Genomic DNA, 19,936 nt, shown 5'->3' on the forward strand with positions numbered 1-19,936 from the left:
TAAAAAAAGAATCAAATCTAAACTGAAAGAAGACCTGAAATGTAATTATGTATAGCACGGGGAAAGGCTTTCTGCAAACAAAGGGTCAAGTAGAATTTGGGAGCATACGTTTTCACAAATTCTTTAACAATGATTGTGCTTTATCTGTTAATAATAATCAGAGACTGCAGGTGGCTTAAATCTAATTGCAAAGCTCTTCAGAACTTTCATCTCTGCAGCCCATACAAGAATGCATCAGGTATAGTTACAATGTTTTTTCTTTAATTAGTGTTTTATTGTAATTTCAATGCAAGTAAGTATCTCGCACGCACGTAAAATGCCTTTTCCCCCTCCTAACGCACGCATCCACTGTATAAAACGCGACTGCTTAGAGAAGGCTCTAGCCTGGTCTCAAGGAGCAGCTCGGGATTTCGACCTATCTGGGTTCAGAAGCCAGTTGTTGGCGCTGTCCGTGGTGCTGAGGAATTCCCGGCTGCCGGCAGAATGAGCTCCAAATCAGCAGTCTGCAAACTGCTCTCAGTGATGCAGAAACCCAGCTAAAGTTGCTCCTTTCCTTCACGTCCACAGTTAGTATTTTCTGGTGTGTAAGAGGGGATTCAAGCAACATATTGTGGATGGTGCTGATGTTATTGCCGGCGGAGTGGGCTTTAAGCTACAGCATGCTGTTGCTGATTTTGATCCTCAGAGCCTAACCAAATCACCTCTACTGCTGTATCAAACACTGTGTAAGTGAACTCATGTGTGGAGGAGGCATAATCAGCTGGGAAATTTCATAGAAGGATCTGGGAAAAGGCTAAAAATAAGTTCAACATGATTCTGCTCCTGGGGTCTGGATCGCTACAGGACCAGCATTGCTTCTTGCTTTGAATTCTGAAGACAGGTCCAAAGCATATTTCTTATGTGTGTCTGCTGTGTTTCTCTCTGGAAGGGCGGGAGACTGCTTCTTGACTGTGTTTTGAAATGGGAGGTAGAATGGATTGCCTTTAATTCAAGCCTGGAAAATGTATTCTTTGGATAATTAAAGAAAACTGCTTTCCTAACACAAACGTGATCTTTTAGTTCATATTGGCCTGTGACCCCCACCACCACCATTTAACCTCCAGAGTGATTAGGTAAGTGTATCTTATGACATGAGTTATGTTTGTTTTCTCAAAGAAATAGATGCAGTCATTTTAAATCATGTGTAGCAATATGGGGAGGGGGAAAGTTTAGCTGGGATGTGATTCTCAGTTTAGCAGTGTTTGCTTACTTATTAAAGATCTTCGGATAAGCATTTTGATTTCTCTAATATTTCTTCTCTTAAATAATTATTAAATTGCATGAGAGTAGCACAGTTAGGAAGAATGCTTTTTAAAAATTATAAGTTTATTATATTGAAGAGAAGACCTTGTTTTCTCCATGCAGGTTTTAAAATATATTTCATATTTAAAAAGCATGTTTAATGTTCATATAAAGTGAGTATGACATCCCTATATTACCTTTGAGTTTGCATATACCCTAGCCTGACACGTTAATGCCTACCTGTAGCTTGCAAAGAGATCATTTTCTGTCTGTGTCCTTTTGAAACAGAATGATCTGGGTATTTTATATGGCTTATCTTGCATGTATTGACAAGATACTACTAGAAAACTGTACAAAAGCACAGTAGCTCCCTTTTCTTCCAAGATAAACTTTCTAAGTGTGTGGGAAATGTGTAAATGCGTGACTTAATTAGAAAATTATGATTTTTCAGAAGCTTGTATTATGTCTATAGCCTCTATAGTAATTTAAGAGAAAAAAATGCTTTGTCAAAGGAAGCTTCCAGCTTCTCAAGTAGAATTATAGGTTTGCATTTTTTTTGGTTCTGTCGTGACTCATTATTTTTGACATATTTTAAAAGAGATCCATCTCCTTTATCATCACCTTCGCAGAAGGAATTCTAATATTAGAGAGCAGTTTTTTTCTCTTGAAGGAAGGCATGAATATACTATCTTCCATTTTACTATTACCAGAATTTGCATACCTAACTTAAAATGCAAATATAATAGTTCTTGAAGTTTTCTAATGCCATCTTTATCTTACTTAAAATTATTATGTACATATGTTAGACTAAAATAGATGGTTTATCACTGCTATTATAATCTGAAAATAAAACAAATGAATAACCCTTGTAAAATGATCTGAAAATGTCCTATATACAATTTTAGCAATATTGGCAGAAAGCCAGCAACATGTAAATGGACAAATGAATTATCTGACATTTTTCTCATCCATTACTCCCTAAAGTCACAATTTCTCCAAGGCTTTGTATGAGTTAGTATTCTAACCATTTAAATAAGAGCCCACTACCAACACTCCCCATCAAGTACTAATACTAAGTGAAGTTTACAAGAGTCAGTAACACCAAAGTATGTAAGGTAAATTTTCTATGAATTGACAACACCTTATTATTTTAGGAAACTTCAAACAGTTGTACATTGGCATTTTTGTGCAAATTGCCTAAATGCAAGTATCTTTGACATGTCAAAAAGAGAGGTATATTTTTGAGAATATGTGAATGCTATTTTACATTGAAGTAATTCAAGTATCATTTCTTACACGAATATTAGACTCAAGTTACTGTAAAAATAATTTACAGATACATCTTTCCTGCCCACTAGGAGCTTACTTCCTGAATAAAATAAAGGTGTGGACAATAATACAAATAAATTTGCTTTTAACAAATCCTTTTCGATACATGGTGTTTTCTTATTTATTATGTAAAGTTTTCATTCTGTTACTCACTGTGAAATACTTGTACTATTTCCCTTCTTAACTATGTTTCAAAATCCAGATTCATATCCACATAAACAAGTAAGCCATATTGAGGCCACTGTTGTTCTCTAATTATGGGCATAAAGTAGTAGGAAGGCCTTTGTACCAGCTCCATCCAATGATAATTTATATTCAACTGTTGGTTTTTTGTCTTTCTTTTAGAAGCAGCATGTTTTCTCCCTAATCTCTGGTGTTTTCACACAGATGACTGTAACATATATACATTCTGTCTCTCACTAGTTTGGTTTTGTCAGTGAACTCAAAGAGAATGTGCATTCGGATATTCTTGAGTTAACTGTAACTATTAATACTAGTAAAATTGAGTCTCCGTAAAACCACTTCTTAGAAGATAGACAAAGCTAGACCTTTGAAATTCAGAAGGTAAATTAAAGCTGAAATATCCAAGGTAAAAGAAGTTCATAAAGGACAAATTTTAATGCATATATTGCCAAGGATCAACCCTCCAAACTTCATAATAAAGTGCAGATAGTTGCATGAACTTAGTCTATTTGAGGTCTTAGTAGCTTCCAAATTGGGTTTTCCAGATGGCTCGGTGGTATAAAGAATCTGCCTGCAATGTGGGAGACTCAGGATCAATCCCTGGGTCAGGAAGATCCCCTAGAGAAGGAAATGGCAAACTGCTCCAGTATTCTTGCCTGGGAAATCCCATGGACTGAGGAGACTGGCAGGCTACAGTCCATGGGGCCGCAAAGAGTCGGACATGACTTAGCAACTCAACAACAGCAACAAAACTTCCAAATAGATCTCAAATAAACAGATCTCAAGCATTTTAAGAGCATGGGTTTAAGTGAACCTATATTCTCTTTGTATATGTCAAATCATTCTTTTTAAATATTTGTTTTCAGCTTGCCCCTCTTGTATTCTCATGGAAGGAGCTGAGTATATCTAATATTAGAACATCCAGAAGCCGTTGAGGAGGGGGATGGCTCTTCATATTCATGAAGCTTGCATACTGCTATTGGTCATCCCTGGATTGGTCACCTCTGCTGCCATCAGTCATGAAGACTATCCTGCTGATGAAGGGGACCAGACCTCCAGTAATGACAACCTGATTTTTGATGACTATCGAGGGAAGGGGTGTGTGGATGACAGTGGCTTTGTATACAAGTTGGGAGAAAGATTTTTCCCAGGGCATTCCAACTGTCCGTGTGTCTGTGCTCTGGATGGACCTGTTTGTGACCAGCCAGAATGCCCTAAAATTCACCCAAAGTGTACTAAAGTGGAACACAATGGATGCTGTCCTGAGTGCAAAGAAGTCAAAAACTTTTGTGAATATCATGGGAAAAATTACAAGATCTTGGAGGAATTTAAGGTATGAGTTGCCCTCTATATTCATTGAATACTAACTTTTTACAACACATACTTAGATCACAACATTAAAATTACAGTTGAAAAAGCACATTTTTAAATTTCTCTTTGATTTACAAAAATGTGACTCCAGTTAGCCTAAGTACCACTGTGGTGGTACAATAGGCAATTGGTTTGTTGACCAATATCTGTAGGGTTTCACAAGAGTTTTTTTTTTTTCTTCAGAAGTATTTGGAGCATGCTTACCATCTTTTATTTTTGCCTTTAAATGTTTCATTGTGTTATTACAAAATATGTTTTCTGATGGAAACAATTTTGTTTAAAAGCTGTTTATTAATGTTTAAATTTTGTGAGTTTCATGTGTGAGTGTGTATGGCTTATTAGCCTGTATTTGGAGCCATTTAATTGTAGTCTAGAATTATCTATTTAGTGTATGGAAATTCAAGTACTACAGAGACACACTTCTGAGCTGTGGTCTTTGTATTAAGAATATGCATTGGACTTACTTGTTGTAGAACATGGTTCCCATTCTGTTCTCTTATCTTTAGATTTTTTTTTTTTTTACATATAAGACCCCAGAGAGAACTGAATTTTTAGCATAGTCCCTTGTAAAATGTAGTTTAAAAAAAAAAGGCTAGTTTTTCAGGCTTTTGTCCTCAATGGTATTTTTAGTCTCTTTTATGCTTGCATCATGTTGTCAAGTAACGCGGACTTCATTTTTACCTCTTCTTTGAGCCTCTTTTTTCCAATGACTAGTTTTAATTAGGGTTTCATACAAGCCAGATCTGAATGCTTAAGGTATAAATTAATATATCAACATGTCCTCAAATGCAATGACAGTGATGCCTTGAGGTTACTGTCATATCGGTGGCTTGATGTAAAATTTTCATTTTGCCTAACCAAGCTCTGTGACAACGTGCTCAGAAATGTGTAGGCAAAAGAAGATATAGCTAGTTTTCAATGTGTTTATGTTTGAGAGAAGAATGTTCAATTATTAGCATTGACCCAATTTCCTTCTTTACAAGAGTCAAATGGTAGAAGTGAATACATGGGAAAAGGTTTTAACAGATCATGATCGGAGTACATCCTGTGTGTTGGCAACTCATTGCATTCAGTCGATTCTAAGTTGTGAGCTCAAACCATATCTGATTTACCCAAGAAACCCAATAATTTTAACTAGTTTCCTTAGGACATGAGAGAAATTTCAGTGATAATTATCACATTCAACTTTCTTATATATAAGTGTTATTCTAGGCTTTTTCATGTATTATGATACTTTGCTGCACAATATTGGAAAGGGGCCTGAGAATCTAGTAAAATTACCATTATTGACATCAAATAGTAGTTAAGAGTGTCATACATTTATCAATTCCTTCTGGTCTTTCACATATTGGACACATTTTGACATAGGGTAACAAAAGTAAATGCAGATACTCAACACATGACTGACTGTAGACATAGTTCTAGAATCAGGTCACTCTCCTCTAATATGCATATTTATTTACAGTAGAATAAAAAGGCATTTTAAGATAGCCTATCCCAAGCAAAATTGTATTCCAGATAAAATTTGAGAGTATTAAATATTGACTACCAAATTAAATAAAAGAATAAAAGATACTGATTTTTTTTAACTTAGCTCATCACTAAAAATGCTATAGTTTTCCCTGTTTTTGTTAGATTCTTATTCCAAAGATAAAAATTATTTTGCCATATCAAACAATAAAGATATATCAAGTTAATAATTCCTTCATTCTAATTATCTGTTGCTGCTATAATTAATATTTAATCTGTTGATATGCACAATGTTCTCCCTGACTTACAATATCACTGATTTTAAACAATGTGATTTTTAAAAAAGAAAACAGATACCACTTTTCACAAAGATTGGTTTTAAGAGATCTAGAGATTATCTAGAGTAAATTAATAAGGTTGAAAGAACTGAGACCAATCAAGTTTGATACTTGTCCAAAATTGTCAAGTTATTTAACCTTTTTCTAAATACATCCATTCTAACAATAAAGCCTATTTCACTTCTCAAAGCACTTTGGCTCTAGAGTCAGAAATACCTGGATTTATATCCAAATTCATCACTTAGATGTAAGATTTTGGAAGGAGTCCTTAAACTTTTTGAGCCACAGTAGCATTCACTACAAAATGACCATCATAATAATTACTTCTGTTGAGAGGAGATATTGGAAAGAATTAGTGAAATAATTTATATGAAGTTAGTGATCTTGTAACAACTGGTACACAATAGATACTGAAAAAAAAGGATCCTTTCACTCTTTCTAAATCCTAGTGTCCAGGAATTTCCTCTGAGTTTTACATTCTTCCATGTCTTCACCTATGTCTCATGATGGAAGCTTGACTTTAAAAGTCACTCAACTAAAAAAACAATAAAAATAAAAGTCCCTCAACTGAAAAAATTCCAACAGTTTTTTAAATTTCATACTCATCTATATAAACTATTATGCCTAAGTAAATATCAGCCATCTTGCTCCTCTTTTAATTTAGTTTCTTGTCTCTTGTAGGCTGATCTTTGAAGCTACATGCAAATTTCACATAATAATCTTGGCATGTTATTAAGGAGTTTATATTATGATATTCTTGTATATTATATATTTATCTGATAAGTATTTGTTGGACTTTTTAATAACAAGATACTGTAGTTGTACTGTACATGCATTAGAGAGTCAAAGATCTAGAAGGAAACGTCTCCACTCACAAGGAAGGCATGAACCAAGCTGGAGAGAGGAGGGGGGAAAAGGCAACATAAAACATGTGATCGTGAAGGTCAACACCAAGGGGATTTTGGTGCCAGAAGCTTATCAACATGGTATAAGGTTTGGTCAGACAAACTGTCTTTTTCTTCAGGAAGGTGAAAGATGAGCCTATTCTTAAAAAATTAAAATTTATCTAGGAAGATTAAAATTCCAAAGAGGAAACTGCTTAAGCAAAGTCAGATATTTGGATAAATAAAATCAGCAAGAAGAGGAGAAAGATGAGAATGACAGGGAACTGGATCTTACTTAAATGCTATTATCAGAAGAAAGAGGTAAACTTGAATAGTGTTTTTGGAACGTGGAAAGAGGAACTCGAGTACTGGGCCAGAATAGATTCAGTCTAAAGAGTAACCAGGGACAAAATGCAGATTGTTATACATAGAGTTAACCTAGTTAAATGTGTTTTTTAAACAAGATTACTTTATAGCCAAATATTTAATTGAATGGAAGTGAAGAGAGATTAATGGCTGGGAAAGCAGGACTGTTGCAGAAAACAAAGAATGAGAAGGCGAGCTTGTAAAAAGACAAAAACATTCAGGGATAGTCTTGAGGATAAAAACTGAAATTCCCTAGTACAGTCTAGATTCTACTCATCAACTCCTTCAAGTTTATTAAACTCTCAGTGACTTCTCCTCCCTGGGTGCTTGCACATGCTGGCCCACACCTTTTTACCATTTCTGCACATGTGTGTAAGTCCAACTAAACTAATCTGAGCTCCATTTAGATCTCATCTCAACTGCAAAGCCTCCTCTGACTGGCCTACTGCTGTGTTCTGGGCTGCATCTCATACCTTTATAACAAGGACAGTAATCAGAGCCAGACACCATTAAGAGCTTTATGTGTATTATAGCACAATTTCATGCTAACACTATGAAGTTACACTTTTATTAGCACTGTTTTACAGATATGAAAACTGAAGCACCAAAGTGTAAATAGCTTACCCAACACCATACATAATATAGAAGAACTAGGATTCAAATCCAGGCTTCCTGGCTTTAGCATATGAACTCATTACCACCATCTCTATCACACTGCAATAATATAAACTGAAAGGACTGCTGTCTCCCCCACTGGACAGTGAAACATTTAAGGCTGGGGACAATGTTTTCTTTTTTCCTTGGTCTCAACCCCAGCACTAGGTAAACCACATAACAGGCATTTAATGTATTTTGGTGAACAAAATGAGCCAGGTTATAATTGAACAGACAGAATATAAAAAGTTAAAGTTCCCTTAAAATGCGTTTGCTTCTGTCTATGTGTCCATCTCTCCATTTTAATTAGAGAAGGATTCAAACTTCAGGTAGAGTGCTCTCTGGGCTCCTGTAGATGACATACAGTGTTCATAAAGCATGCATTTCCACCCCACTTCTACTTTCTACTCCGTCTCCCCACCTCTTCCTAACTGACGCTCACCTTGGATTGCCTTTCCATCCCAAGTGTTGTAAGGACCACTCAGAGTTTTAGTTGTAAGTCTGACACTATACAGTTACAAAAACATATGTCACTACATCAGTGTCTTCTTATCACTAAATTTAAATGTAAACTGATATACATGTGTCACCTGATAGAAAAAATAATGTCATTTATAAACATTTGGATTTTTTCCAACACTTACTGATCTAAGGTTTGAAAATGGCTTTCATACTCTCCTTTTTGAAAACCGAATTCTCCAGTGTTCTGTTAATATTGTACTGAGATAAAGGTCATTGTGTAGTAGGTTTTCTCTTCTTTCATGTGTGCACAGGCGAAATGACACTGGAACCTACTTTTTAAGAAATAAGTATAAATAATAATCTACAGTAGCATTTCCTACAGAAAATCTTGATTGGAAATGCAGGTTGTATCAGGTGTGCTTCTGTGCTTAACCATCTCATGCTGAGTTTTTTAAAGGGAGAAATAGTTTCTTATTTTGCTCAATATTTTTATAACTCACACTCAGCTAGAATTAGCCTTTTTGGAATTTTTTATACTTCATAACTTGTACTGATTTAGTTTTAGGTCAGACACTGAAGATTATACTACTTGCAACTGAAAGAGATTTTTTTTTTTTATTTCAGCTTTGCATAGCCTGTCTTAAAGTGATTTTCTACAGTCAACATCCAGTACCCTTACTTGAGGACTTGGATTTGCCCAAAATCTGCCTTTCTCTGCAGGCACTGACCTTTGTACTTTTCCCATTATGGGCCAAAGACAGTTGATCATGTTTCTGGTTTTTATTTTTAATAGGTTCAGTGTGATTATTTTCTCATTTTGCACATTTTGTAAATATGTTACAGCTTTAAAAAAAAAAAAAGTTTTCATGCTGTGGTAAGCTGTTTAGTTTTTGCCCTGAATTTTGGACTTAACATTTAAATCTTGAGGAAAGCAGCAAAGAGGACAGAGAATTAATCACTCAGAATATTCTCCCAAATCATCATACTCATAAAAAATGTCAATGCCAACTAAGATTGAGAACTGACTCACTCTTCAATGGATACATTCACAGGAAGACAGGTTTCCCAGCTTTCTCATTAATCTATGTCCCATCATTAATGTCCAGTATTGTAACATTATAGAAATCTATAAAAGTGAGTAGAAAGGACTTTTCAAGTTAGGATTAGGAGAGTTCTTTTTTTATGTCTGTTTTAATACAGAAAAAGGATGAAAAGCAGCATATTGTAGGAACTGATTACTAAATATGTGAAAGAACAGGGGGAAAAGCTGTAAAGAAATCTCAATGAGGGTATAATTGTTTGCAGAAATGCCACTTACTGTACCCCACCCACTCATCTGCCATTGCACCAGTTTCTATTAATATGAGAGGCACAGGAACTAAAATGTTTGTACTAGACAAAGAGATAGAGAATGCATCTTTCCAGATGTATGAAGATTGTAGTATGCATTATAGTATTTCATTGCCACTAAATGGAATCAAATTTGTTATGAACATCCTGCTGAAATATGGGAGACAAGGCAGGAAAGACCTCTCATCCTAACAACTGGGAGGGTTTTGTTTATTTTTTTATTTCTGTTTTTTTGACTACCTGTATTCATTTTAATAATGGAAAATGGGTGAATTTTAAGACTATGGGTGGGGTTTTTTTACATATTTTTCCCAAGAGGGGATAGACAAGTTCTTAACAAGTAGTTGGGGCATTTGTAAGACTCCATTGAAAGTCAGTCCTAGAAAACATTATAATTTCATACAACAAAGATAACTGAGGTCTCTGTTGGGAGATTGAGAAGACTAATTCCACAGTTGTTGACTCTACAATATGCAGTTTTTGTTTTGCAGAACATGTTGTTTTTAGTATTAAAACTGCCTCTGAGTGAATTCAAGCATAGCTTTTTTTCCTTTCAAGTAGCTGCAAAATAACAGAGATTAAGTCATCTTAATCAGTAATGACTGTTGCTCATCTGAAGCTCAGCCCCCAGCATGTACCACAGCAGCCTCAAAGTGCATCATTCTCAATGGTCATTCTCCCTAGAGGGAACGCCCATCTTTGTAAATAACTAGGGAGCATCTGCTTAATTTGTATAATGTCTGACCAGTTTCAAAGATTAGAAGTCAATGTTGTTAGAACTTAAATTTATAAAGTTCCTCAAACCCTTTCTCATTCTTTTTACATTGTACTCATTTGGTGTGTTTTAATTCTACAGAACTACATTAAATCTAGAAATAGATCAGAGTTTTGAAATAATTTGTTTTTTTTTTTCAAAAGCCTCAATGAGAACTGAAAATGGCCCTCAACACTTTTCAAATTATGGGAGTAGGAATTATAGTTATAAATGGCTTCCAAGTTAACCCCTGATGGGATGAAATAGTCTCTTACTTTAAATTTTGAGAGACTTGATGGTCACCTGGCCCTTTAATTAGTTAAATATAGACACACACACTGATTTTTATTGCTATCCTTCATATGGTAAGATGCTGCCATTATTGGTGACAACTGTGTGATAAACATGACTAGAGAGATTTGTGTCTAGGCTTCTATCCCCTGTGCACACGGGGAGATTGGTGTTTGATTTGCAGCCACATCTGAGATTTGTGGAGCTTGTTACTGCTAGTGACTACAGCAGACTTGAGGTCAGTCATCAGCTGTTTATAAACTTCACTGTCCATTCCTGCTGACTCGCCAATACTATGAGGAGATGAACCTGAAAAGAGAGTGACCTGGTAGTTTCCCCTCCAAATTTTAACTCTAATTGTACAAGATTTTGGATATGTTAGAAATTTGCTAATCTGTCATTGTGTTTTTACTCACCAAAATACATAGTCAATGGTGTGACTACGTCCTATACCTTATGACATAATCTACATATTTTATGCAAATTTTGTAGATTAGTCTATATAGTCTAAACTGAAATTGTTTCATACATGCATTGTGTGTGTATGTGTGTGAAATTTGAGGGAGCTTGGAAATGTTCTTACTTTAAGAAAATCTTTACAATTATTTCTAACCCTTCTTATTCACCCTGATCGTATTTTTTCTTTTGCTTTGTTTTCCTTTAACTTGATTTATGTATCAGACAGTGTGTTTTACAAAGTATAGCACAAGAAAAAAATACTGGTTTATGTTTTAGCTATATTTAACCAAACTTTCAAGGAAGAGCTTGAAACAAATAACTCAAGGTGATTTCAAGTGCTCAGTGGGTTTGCTTACCCAAGTGATCTTTCTCAAGCTTAGTCATTATTAATAGGGACTGGTTTATTTTAGAGTCAGCTTATTTTAGGTTTGGACCTTTAATCACCACTGATTATCATCAGTAATTTCAATCTCACACACCACCATTGTTGATTTCCTTGCCTCCAGCCTGCCATCTAGCACATCACAATAATGTCATTTTTGCAAGAATTTAATGACACCATGAAAAGAGTGAATGAAGTACCAAAGTAACAAGAAAATTCATTTATCTCCTGAAAAGTTTTTATCTGGTATTATTTTTTGACTATATATAAAGTTGATTAAAGTGGATACAAATCTACTGAACACAACTCTTAATTTTCTCCCTATTATGTCATGAGACCATAAACAAAACTCAAATAAATTTAATATTTCTATATATAGGATGGATACAATAATGTTGTCATATATCTAATGAGGAATAAATAGTATTGGGAATTTGAAAATTAAAGTATTACATATGAAGTTTAATTAACAATTCTGATTGCTCAAAAGTTTGTGTGTGTGTTTTTAACTAAACATTACTTGGATGAGATTTTGAACTAACTTTGTCTTAATATTGATCCTTGATTATCATTGTTATTTCTTAGCAAGGGATTGGATTTATAGTATCTGAATTTGTATAAATTCTTCTATCTAAAAAAGGCAAGCGTTGTAGTCTTTGCTTTTTTTTTTTTTAATTCATAATCTAAGTCTTTCCTACTTTTAAGAATTGACAGCAGAATTTTAGATCTGGAAAAGAACTTTCAACTTTTTTACAGATGATAAAACAAAGACCAACAGAAACTTAGTGGAAACACCACAATGGCTGACAGAACTTACTATTTGCAAAGGCAATAAAAATATATTTTTCCTGTGGTTTTTTATCCACATTTTAGACCTTCAGACTTAATGCTTATTTGCATCTTTCTTTCCAATAAATATACTAGATGCAGAAATTTATTTCAGCCAATTGTCTATAGAAATGTGATATCGGGACCTATCTCCATGACAACCCAGAGTTACAAACAGACCAGAACAATAAAATATTGGCATATCTAAAATCAGTCTTTGACACAGATAGAGGTCAACTTGCAAAAGAAGCCTAAGTTTGCAAAGGCTCTAATAAAAAGAGGATCCTTTGTCTAAAAATGAAAAATTCTATAATTAAACCAAATAGTATAGGCCATAATAAAATTATATTAAACACCATCTGTTTTCACAGAGACTACTTTATACCAGGAAGAAGCAAAGGAGTTAAATTAGCTGCCCTTGCCACATATTTGGTGATTTTAGGAACTGAGGACCTGTGTCCTTGATTTTTTTTTTTTTTCCACTCTGCAAACTGTCACCACTCACTACATAACAGGAATGGAGTGTGAAAAATGGATGAAGTGTACAAAAATTATCTAGCTGTATGACATTAGAACAAAGGGCTGTCCTTAACCTGGCATATGATCAGTATCATCTAAGGCAGGAATGTTGCAAAAATTCACATTCCTTGACCTCTCCCTCTTCAGTGCCAACCAAAAATGGTTTAAATTTCTATTTTAAAGTTTCCCAGATAGTTCTAATGATCAGCTAGCTAGATTTTTAGTAGGATTTTTGCTTTTCTTTTTTGTGGTCAAGTAATTCTGAGAAATGATGCATCTTTTAACACCTCTTAGAAATATGCAGTGTCTGATCATATATATTAGTATACTGACAGCACTTGAAAAATTTTTAAAGGTTTGTTTGGGAGTCAGTATGAACACAGTTCAACAGCTAAGAGCTCAACAGTATGGTGAAGACCATATTTTAGAGTAGGCTCTACTACTTACCAGTCAAGTAACTAGGCACACATTACTTCAATATGTCTTAGTGCTGCTGCTGCGAAGTCGCTTCAGTCGTGTCCGACTCTGTGTGACCCCATAGACGGCAGCCCACCAGGATCCCCGGTCCCTGGGAGTCTCCAGGCAAGAACACTGGAGTGGGTTACCATTTCCTTCTCCAATGCGTGAAAGTGAAAAGTGAAAGTGAAGTCTCTCAGTCGTGTCCGACTCATAGCGACCCCATGGACCGCAGCCTACCAGGCTCCTCCATCCATGGAATTTTCCAGGCAAGAGTACTGGAGTGGGGTGCCATTGCCTTCTCCGATGTCTTAGTACACGCATCTCTAAAATAGAGATATTAGTAAAAACTACTTGGCACACAATAAGGGATTCATAAAAGCTATCTGACATTTTTACTACTATTGCTTCTAACCCATATTGAGTCCAGTATTTCACAAATTTATGTGACAGCAGAACACTTTTCTTTCCTCTGAACATCTATTAACATCTTAAAGTTCATAAGCATTCAATGAAGCCATTTAAGAAGTATTTTGTTAATGACCAAGATCATCCTTTATCCCTTTATCTGACTCTGATGGGCAATTAATGATAAAAATCTATATATCTCAGCTTATCTTTTATTGTCTGGTCCTTTTTAAAGTTTCAAAATTGCAGTTAATGTTGTTATTTGTGTTAATTAATTTGTTCCAGAAAACCAATGTAAATGGACAATGACTTATTCAATATAATGGGAATAATGCCAGTTACACAGGATCAGCACACTACAATCTATTAGCCAAATCTAGCTCACCACCCATTTTTGTAGGTAGAGTTTTATTGAAAAATAGCAATGCTTATTCATTATGTATTGTGCATGATGGCCTTCAGGCTGCAATCCAGAGCTGAGTAGTTGCTCCGGAGATTACATGACCCACATAGGTCAAAAATATTTATTGTATGGCTCTCTGTAGGAAAAGTTTGCTAACTTCTTATCTAGGATCAAATTCTTCTCCCCTTTCTGTGCTGTGTGACCAGTCGCTTCAGTCATGTCCGACTCTTTGCGACCCTAGCCTCCAGGCTCGTCTGTCCACTGGACTCTCCAGCACAAATACTGGAATGGGTTCCTGTGCCCTCCTCCGGGGGATCTTCCCAACCCAGGAATTGAACCCATATATCTGGCATCTCCGGCCTTGCCAGCAGGTTCTTTACCCACTGAGCTGCCTGGGAAACCCTTCTTCTCTTTCTACTTCCCTCAAATCATACTGTCATCAGATCCTTTTGACTCGAATTCTTCAAAGTTACAGATTCTTTGCGTACTGTTAGGTATAGGTTTTACTTCACTTGTAGGTGGTCTTGGGGATGTCTTTCCACATGTGTAAACCTTCAAAGGCATTTAAATTTGCCTATTTTAAATGTACTATACATACTCAACAACAGACATGTTAAGTCATCGCTCTTTGCACATTTGTCTCCAAGGAGTATGGCTTTGCTCTTTGCATTGATGTATAATAATTTAATAACTTCCTACTTACTGAGAATTCTCAGATGAAATAGATAAGCAAAGAGGATAAAAATGTGCTTTATTTTGAGATCCCATGTGCTCTCCTTTGAGAGTGTGATAAATCAGGTAGGTATTTTTCATTTAATATAATATAATAGATATATTTCCTATTATATTAATAAATGAAAATATGTATCTTATCTGCTCAATTAGATGTTAAGTTCACTAACATGTTTTCAGGTCAACTTGCATAATACATGGTTTGATTCCATTAAATGCCCTTAATGTCTCTGATATATAGAGAGGTGATAGGTGTGAGGCATGTACCAAATTGCATAAGATATGAATCTGACCCTCAAGGTGCCCCTAGTGTATCAAAATGAATGCTGCAGATAACCACAGATAGCAGATGGTCTGGGATGATTGCTCAGGAACTCATATCAGGAAAAGAACAACTTAGTCAAAACAGCTTAGGAAGAGCCTAAGAGTGAGGATTTCAGTGCACTGAAAATATTTTAGACAAAATTGGAAAAATGGAAAAATCACTGGAAAGAACATTCATAGAAAATTGAGTTAACCCAAGTGGCCAAATCAGAGGGGACAGAGGAGACAAAAAGTGAGAGAAGAGAGAGATAAGGGACATGGAACCAGCCTCACAGTGTGAAGACCAGGCTTGGGACCTTGAACCAAAGCCTGGAACCTGTGTAAAATCACCAAAGAGCTGGAGTTAGTGACATAACCAGATTTGTGCCTGAGGGAAATATAAATACTTGTTGACAATTTTATGAGGTTTTTTTCATCTTTGTTCCTTCATGGAATGATTTAGTTCTTAGATGATTTTTATTCTCATGTTATAATTGATAAGGGAGGCTTCTGACTAACTGCAGTGCTCTTGCCATTAAACCCGCCCAGATTCCAAGAGTATACTATGGACATTATGCAAGAAATGTGATAGAGATGACTTATTTAAGTGTGTACACATCCTGCATTTTGGAATACCTGTTCAATTATAACTGAAATATTTCACATTAAGTCTCATATCTTCCTGATGGAAATCTTGTACACCGCTAACATAAGGGAAATTCTTTGCCTACTCCATGTTTTACATCACTCAATTTACTTCACTTAAAAAACTCCAATGGCCATAAAGAAGGGTGAATCTAAGGCACATTCCTGTTCATTAAACGACAACAACAACAAAAAACACCCCTATATTCGGAAAGTAGTGAGGATTGACCAGGAATGTTGTTATTGTTGTTTAGTCACTCAGTCGTGTCCAACTCTTTGTGACCCCATGGACTGCAGCTCGCCAGGCTTCCCTGACCTTCACTATCTCCCAATTTGCCCAAACTCATGTCCACTGAGTTGGTAATGCCATCCAACCATCTCATCCTCTTCTCCTCCTGCCCTCAATCTTTCCCAGCATCAGAGTCATTTCATCAGGCTCTTCTCATCAGGTGGCCAAAGTATTGACCAGGAATATTTTTTCAAATTTTGTTGTTTTCATTTTAAGTTTCCACATCAGGAAAACGAAAATTAAAAGCAACAACAAAGATAATGTGGACCCTGAAAGGGCTTTTTCCAGCTTTAGAAATACCACAGTCATTGTAGAAACTCCCAGTGGTTACAAATTAAGTCCTATTTCTATATGGGGAGAACACAGCTCAACTCCCTGAAACTCCACCTATTTTCACTGTATGTTAATTTAATCAAGTGCTCGGGCCTGGTGCACTGGGAAGATCCAGAGGGATGGGGTGGAGAGGGAAGTGGGAGGGGGGACCGGGATGGGGGAATACATGTAAATCCATGGCTAATTCATTTCAATGTATGACAAAAACCACTGCAATGTTGTAAAGTAATTAGCCTCCAACTAATAAAAATAAATGGAAAAAAAATAAATAAATAAATAAATAAAAATAATAATAATTTTACAGTTCTAAATAGGACAGGGAAAAAAATTAAAATTGCTCAGTCTAACTTTAATACTCCCCAAATGTTAAAAATAAAATCCCGCTAAAATAGCAAACCTTTGACAGCTGAGATTTAGAAAACTTCATTAGGGAGACAAGGGACAATCATAGAGAGTTTTCCTTTTTATAATGAGTCTCTAGGACTTTCAGATTGAAAATACTGAAGATACTTAAGTCAGGCAGGACTCCAAAAAAAAAAAAAGTGAGCTCAAGTTACCCCACTGCAAATCTGTTTTTGGCAAGACTCGGATTGGCAACCCACTCCAGTACTCTTGCCTGGAAAATCCCATGGATGGAGTAGCCTAGCAGGCTACAGTCCATCGGGTTTCGAAGAGTCAGACATGAAGGAAAGACTTCACTTTCACTTTTCACTTTCATGCACTGGAGAAGGAAATGGCAACCCACTCCAGTGTTCTTGCCTGAAGAATCCCAGGGACGGAGGAGCCTGGTGGGCTGCTGTCTATGGGGTTGCACAGGGTTTGACACGACTGAAGTGACTTAGCAGCAGCAGCAGCAGATTAAAGAGTGAAGTTTCATCTCTATAAATGAGAATTAATTATCGAAAAAAAGTTTTCCAATATCATTCTGTCTAATGATAATAAGTGCAAACAGTGCTGCATTTTAGATATGCAACAAATTGTTCTCAAAACTAACATAGATATTCTTTACGAATTTAACACTTTAAATAATTTATAGTAGAAATGATTATGTCGTGTGTGTGTTAGTCTCTCAGTTGTGTCTGACTCTTTGCGACCCCATGGACTGTAGTCTGCCAGATTCCTCTGTCCATGGAATTCTCCAGGCAAGAATCCTGGAGTGGGTTACCACCTTCTCTGGATTATGCCATAATTTAATAAAAAATAATTTATGATCAATATAATTTGAGAAATACAGTCATTGAAAATAGATGAAAGGAAAGTAAACAAATAAACCACTGGCCAACTAGAAAGCTAGAATAACAACGACAGTCATTTACAAAATGCATAATTTACAAGCTTCTTCAAATATTGTTATTTCCATTTTGTCTCATAAAAATACAGTGAGGAAAACTAGAGGTCTCTTAATGTTATGATATTATTGATTTCATCCTACAAATAAGAAAAACCTAGTTTCAAGTGGTTTAAGCAACCTATCCAAGCTAATACAACATTGTTAGATGATGGGACTTAAGCTCCAAATGTGCCTACTCTGCTGTCCTATAGCTGAATCCCACTGGGATACCAACAATGTTCACACGTGACTGCAAAGTTGTGACTGCTTTTGCTATACTTGCACAAAGGATACACACTAAAGTCAGAACTTTTATCAATAAATTAAACAGTCAATATTTTTTCAATTAAAATCACCTCTCATATTATTGCCCATAAGCTATCCCGATATATCTTTGTGGAATAAGTTAAGATAGGAATTAAGCATCAAAAACTGAAGCATAAAGTTGAGTAGGAAGTTGCTGTTTGTACTTAAAATTGGAAATGAATGTTTTATTATAATATTAGCAATCATAAAGCAATTTATTTGACTAATTCTAAATTTCTGTCTCTTTCAAACAAGTAAAATGCATGTTACTAGCAAATGGAAAATGAAAAGATTTCAACTGTTAGATTTCTTAATCGTCTGACTGACACTCCCAATACAAATGGACTTTTGTGTCTATTACTCCCATCCTATTGACCCTGAAAAGCCCTCAATTCAGTATCATCCACACAAGGCAAGAAAGCTCGGGTATTGCCCTCTCTCCTTCCTCTTATCATCTCCACTCAGTGTTTCCTGTAGAGTAAAACTGATTGTATTTGTCTCTTGCATGATTCTTTCACACTGTACAATTCTAACAGTGATGTATTCGCCCCCACCTACACATGACCTTGTTTTAATGCTATTAGAGATTATGGGTTTTTAACTGATAAACAGTCTGTCCTTTTCAAAATCAACAGGAAAGTTCTGAAGTTGTGCACTTGTTCACTTTTCCCTTGTTGCATAAATGGGTAATAAATGGAACAGCCTTAGCGTGGAGACATACAGGCTCTACTCAGAATATTCAGTTCCTTGACAGGGACCTGCCTTGTACTAAAATCACTCTCAATCCAGCTTATCAGTGAAGGACTAGAAGCTGCTGCTTTTCTAGGCTATTTTACAAGTATAATACTTTATCAAAATCTTTATCTTCAACCTACTAGCCTTTGTCTATACCTTTGAATTCTTCAAAGATCTTAGAGGCAACTAAAACATCCTTTTCCCGCTTAAATACACACTGATATTTCCTTGTTAAGTGTACATTTGCCTACTTAAAAAAATACATCTGCTATTGCAACTAAAGAGAGATTTTTGCTTACATTCTCCTTATCTATATTTTATTTTTCTCTATGCTATCCCTTATGTTTTCAAAAAGGCTATATTTTATTGTCTTAGGACTCCTTGAAAATATCCACATTTTACAAATGGCTCTATATACCAACAGTTTATCAGTATGGGCAGTATATAATTATAGAATTGCCTGTCCTTGAAACAGATGCCAAAATATATTTACATTTTTTAGAATTATTTTAGAAGAAAATATTTTAGAGGAAAAAATCATTAATATGATTCATTGTTGTGTAGCAACTATAATGATCAGTTTTCAAGAATGAGAAAACTTTTTGTACTTGACAATTAATAATTTTAGATGGGGTATACTTCATTAACTGTTTTTGCAGTATTCTTGTGTTTTACATTATCTCAGTGTAAATGCAAATTTACTCTGTAGAAAGATTAATAATTCTGTATTCCATTATAATAGTACCATCAGTTATTCTTATAATCAATTGATTTAAAAATTCAAAAACTTATTTTTATAGATACCTAGATGGTCAATTTTGCCATTTATTGAGCAAAGGCTAGCTATGGAGTTCATCTTAGTGTACCTTACATACATTATCTTATGTATAATACACATTTAATAAATATGCTGAAGGAATAATCTCAAAAATTTATATCATTTCTGAATTTTAGTTTAGTACCTACCTAATTTACTATAGCTACATGGGCAAAGCAAAGCTATGTGCACTCATTACAATTGCTTGGCAAAAATTGTTTGTGTTTTCAACAAGCATGAAGTAGTTTTTGACAGACA

The 19,936-nt window shown here is 35.3% G+C and overlaps 1 protein-coding gene across 1 annotated transcript in view; it reads left to right on the top strand.

Annotated features, from left to right (window-relative positions):
- Positions 1-372: 372 nt before the first annotated feature.
- The window catches only part of VWC2L (von Willebrand factor C domain containing 2 like), a 180,706-nt gene continuing 161,142 nt past the window's right edge, over positions 373-19,936 (top strand). The window contains exons 1-2 of the mRNA XM_020881714.2: positions 373-1,112; positions 3,660-4,126. Of these exons, the coding sequence (XP_020737373.1) occupies positions 3,737-4,126 (390 nt within the window). The 5' untranslated portion in view covers positions 373-1,112; positions 3,660-3,736. The remainder of the gene's footprint in view (positions 1,113-3,659; positions 4,127-19,936) is intronic.

Source organism: Odocoileus virginianus, chromosome 30, assembly GCF_023699985.2.
Source record: "Odocoileus virginianus isolate 20LAN1187 ecotype Illinois chromosome 30, Ovbor_1.2, whole genome shotgun sequence".
Lineage (NCBI taxonomy): Eukaryota > Metazoa > Chordata > Mammalia > Artiodactyla > Cervidae > Odocoileus > Odocoileus virginianus.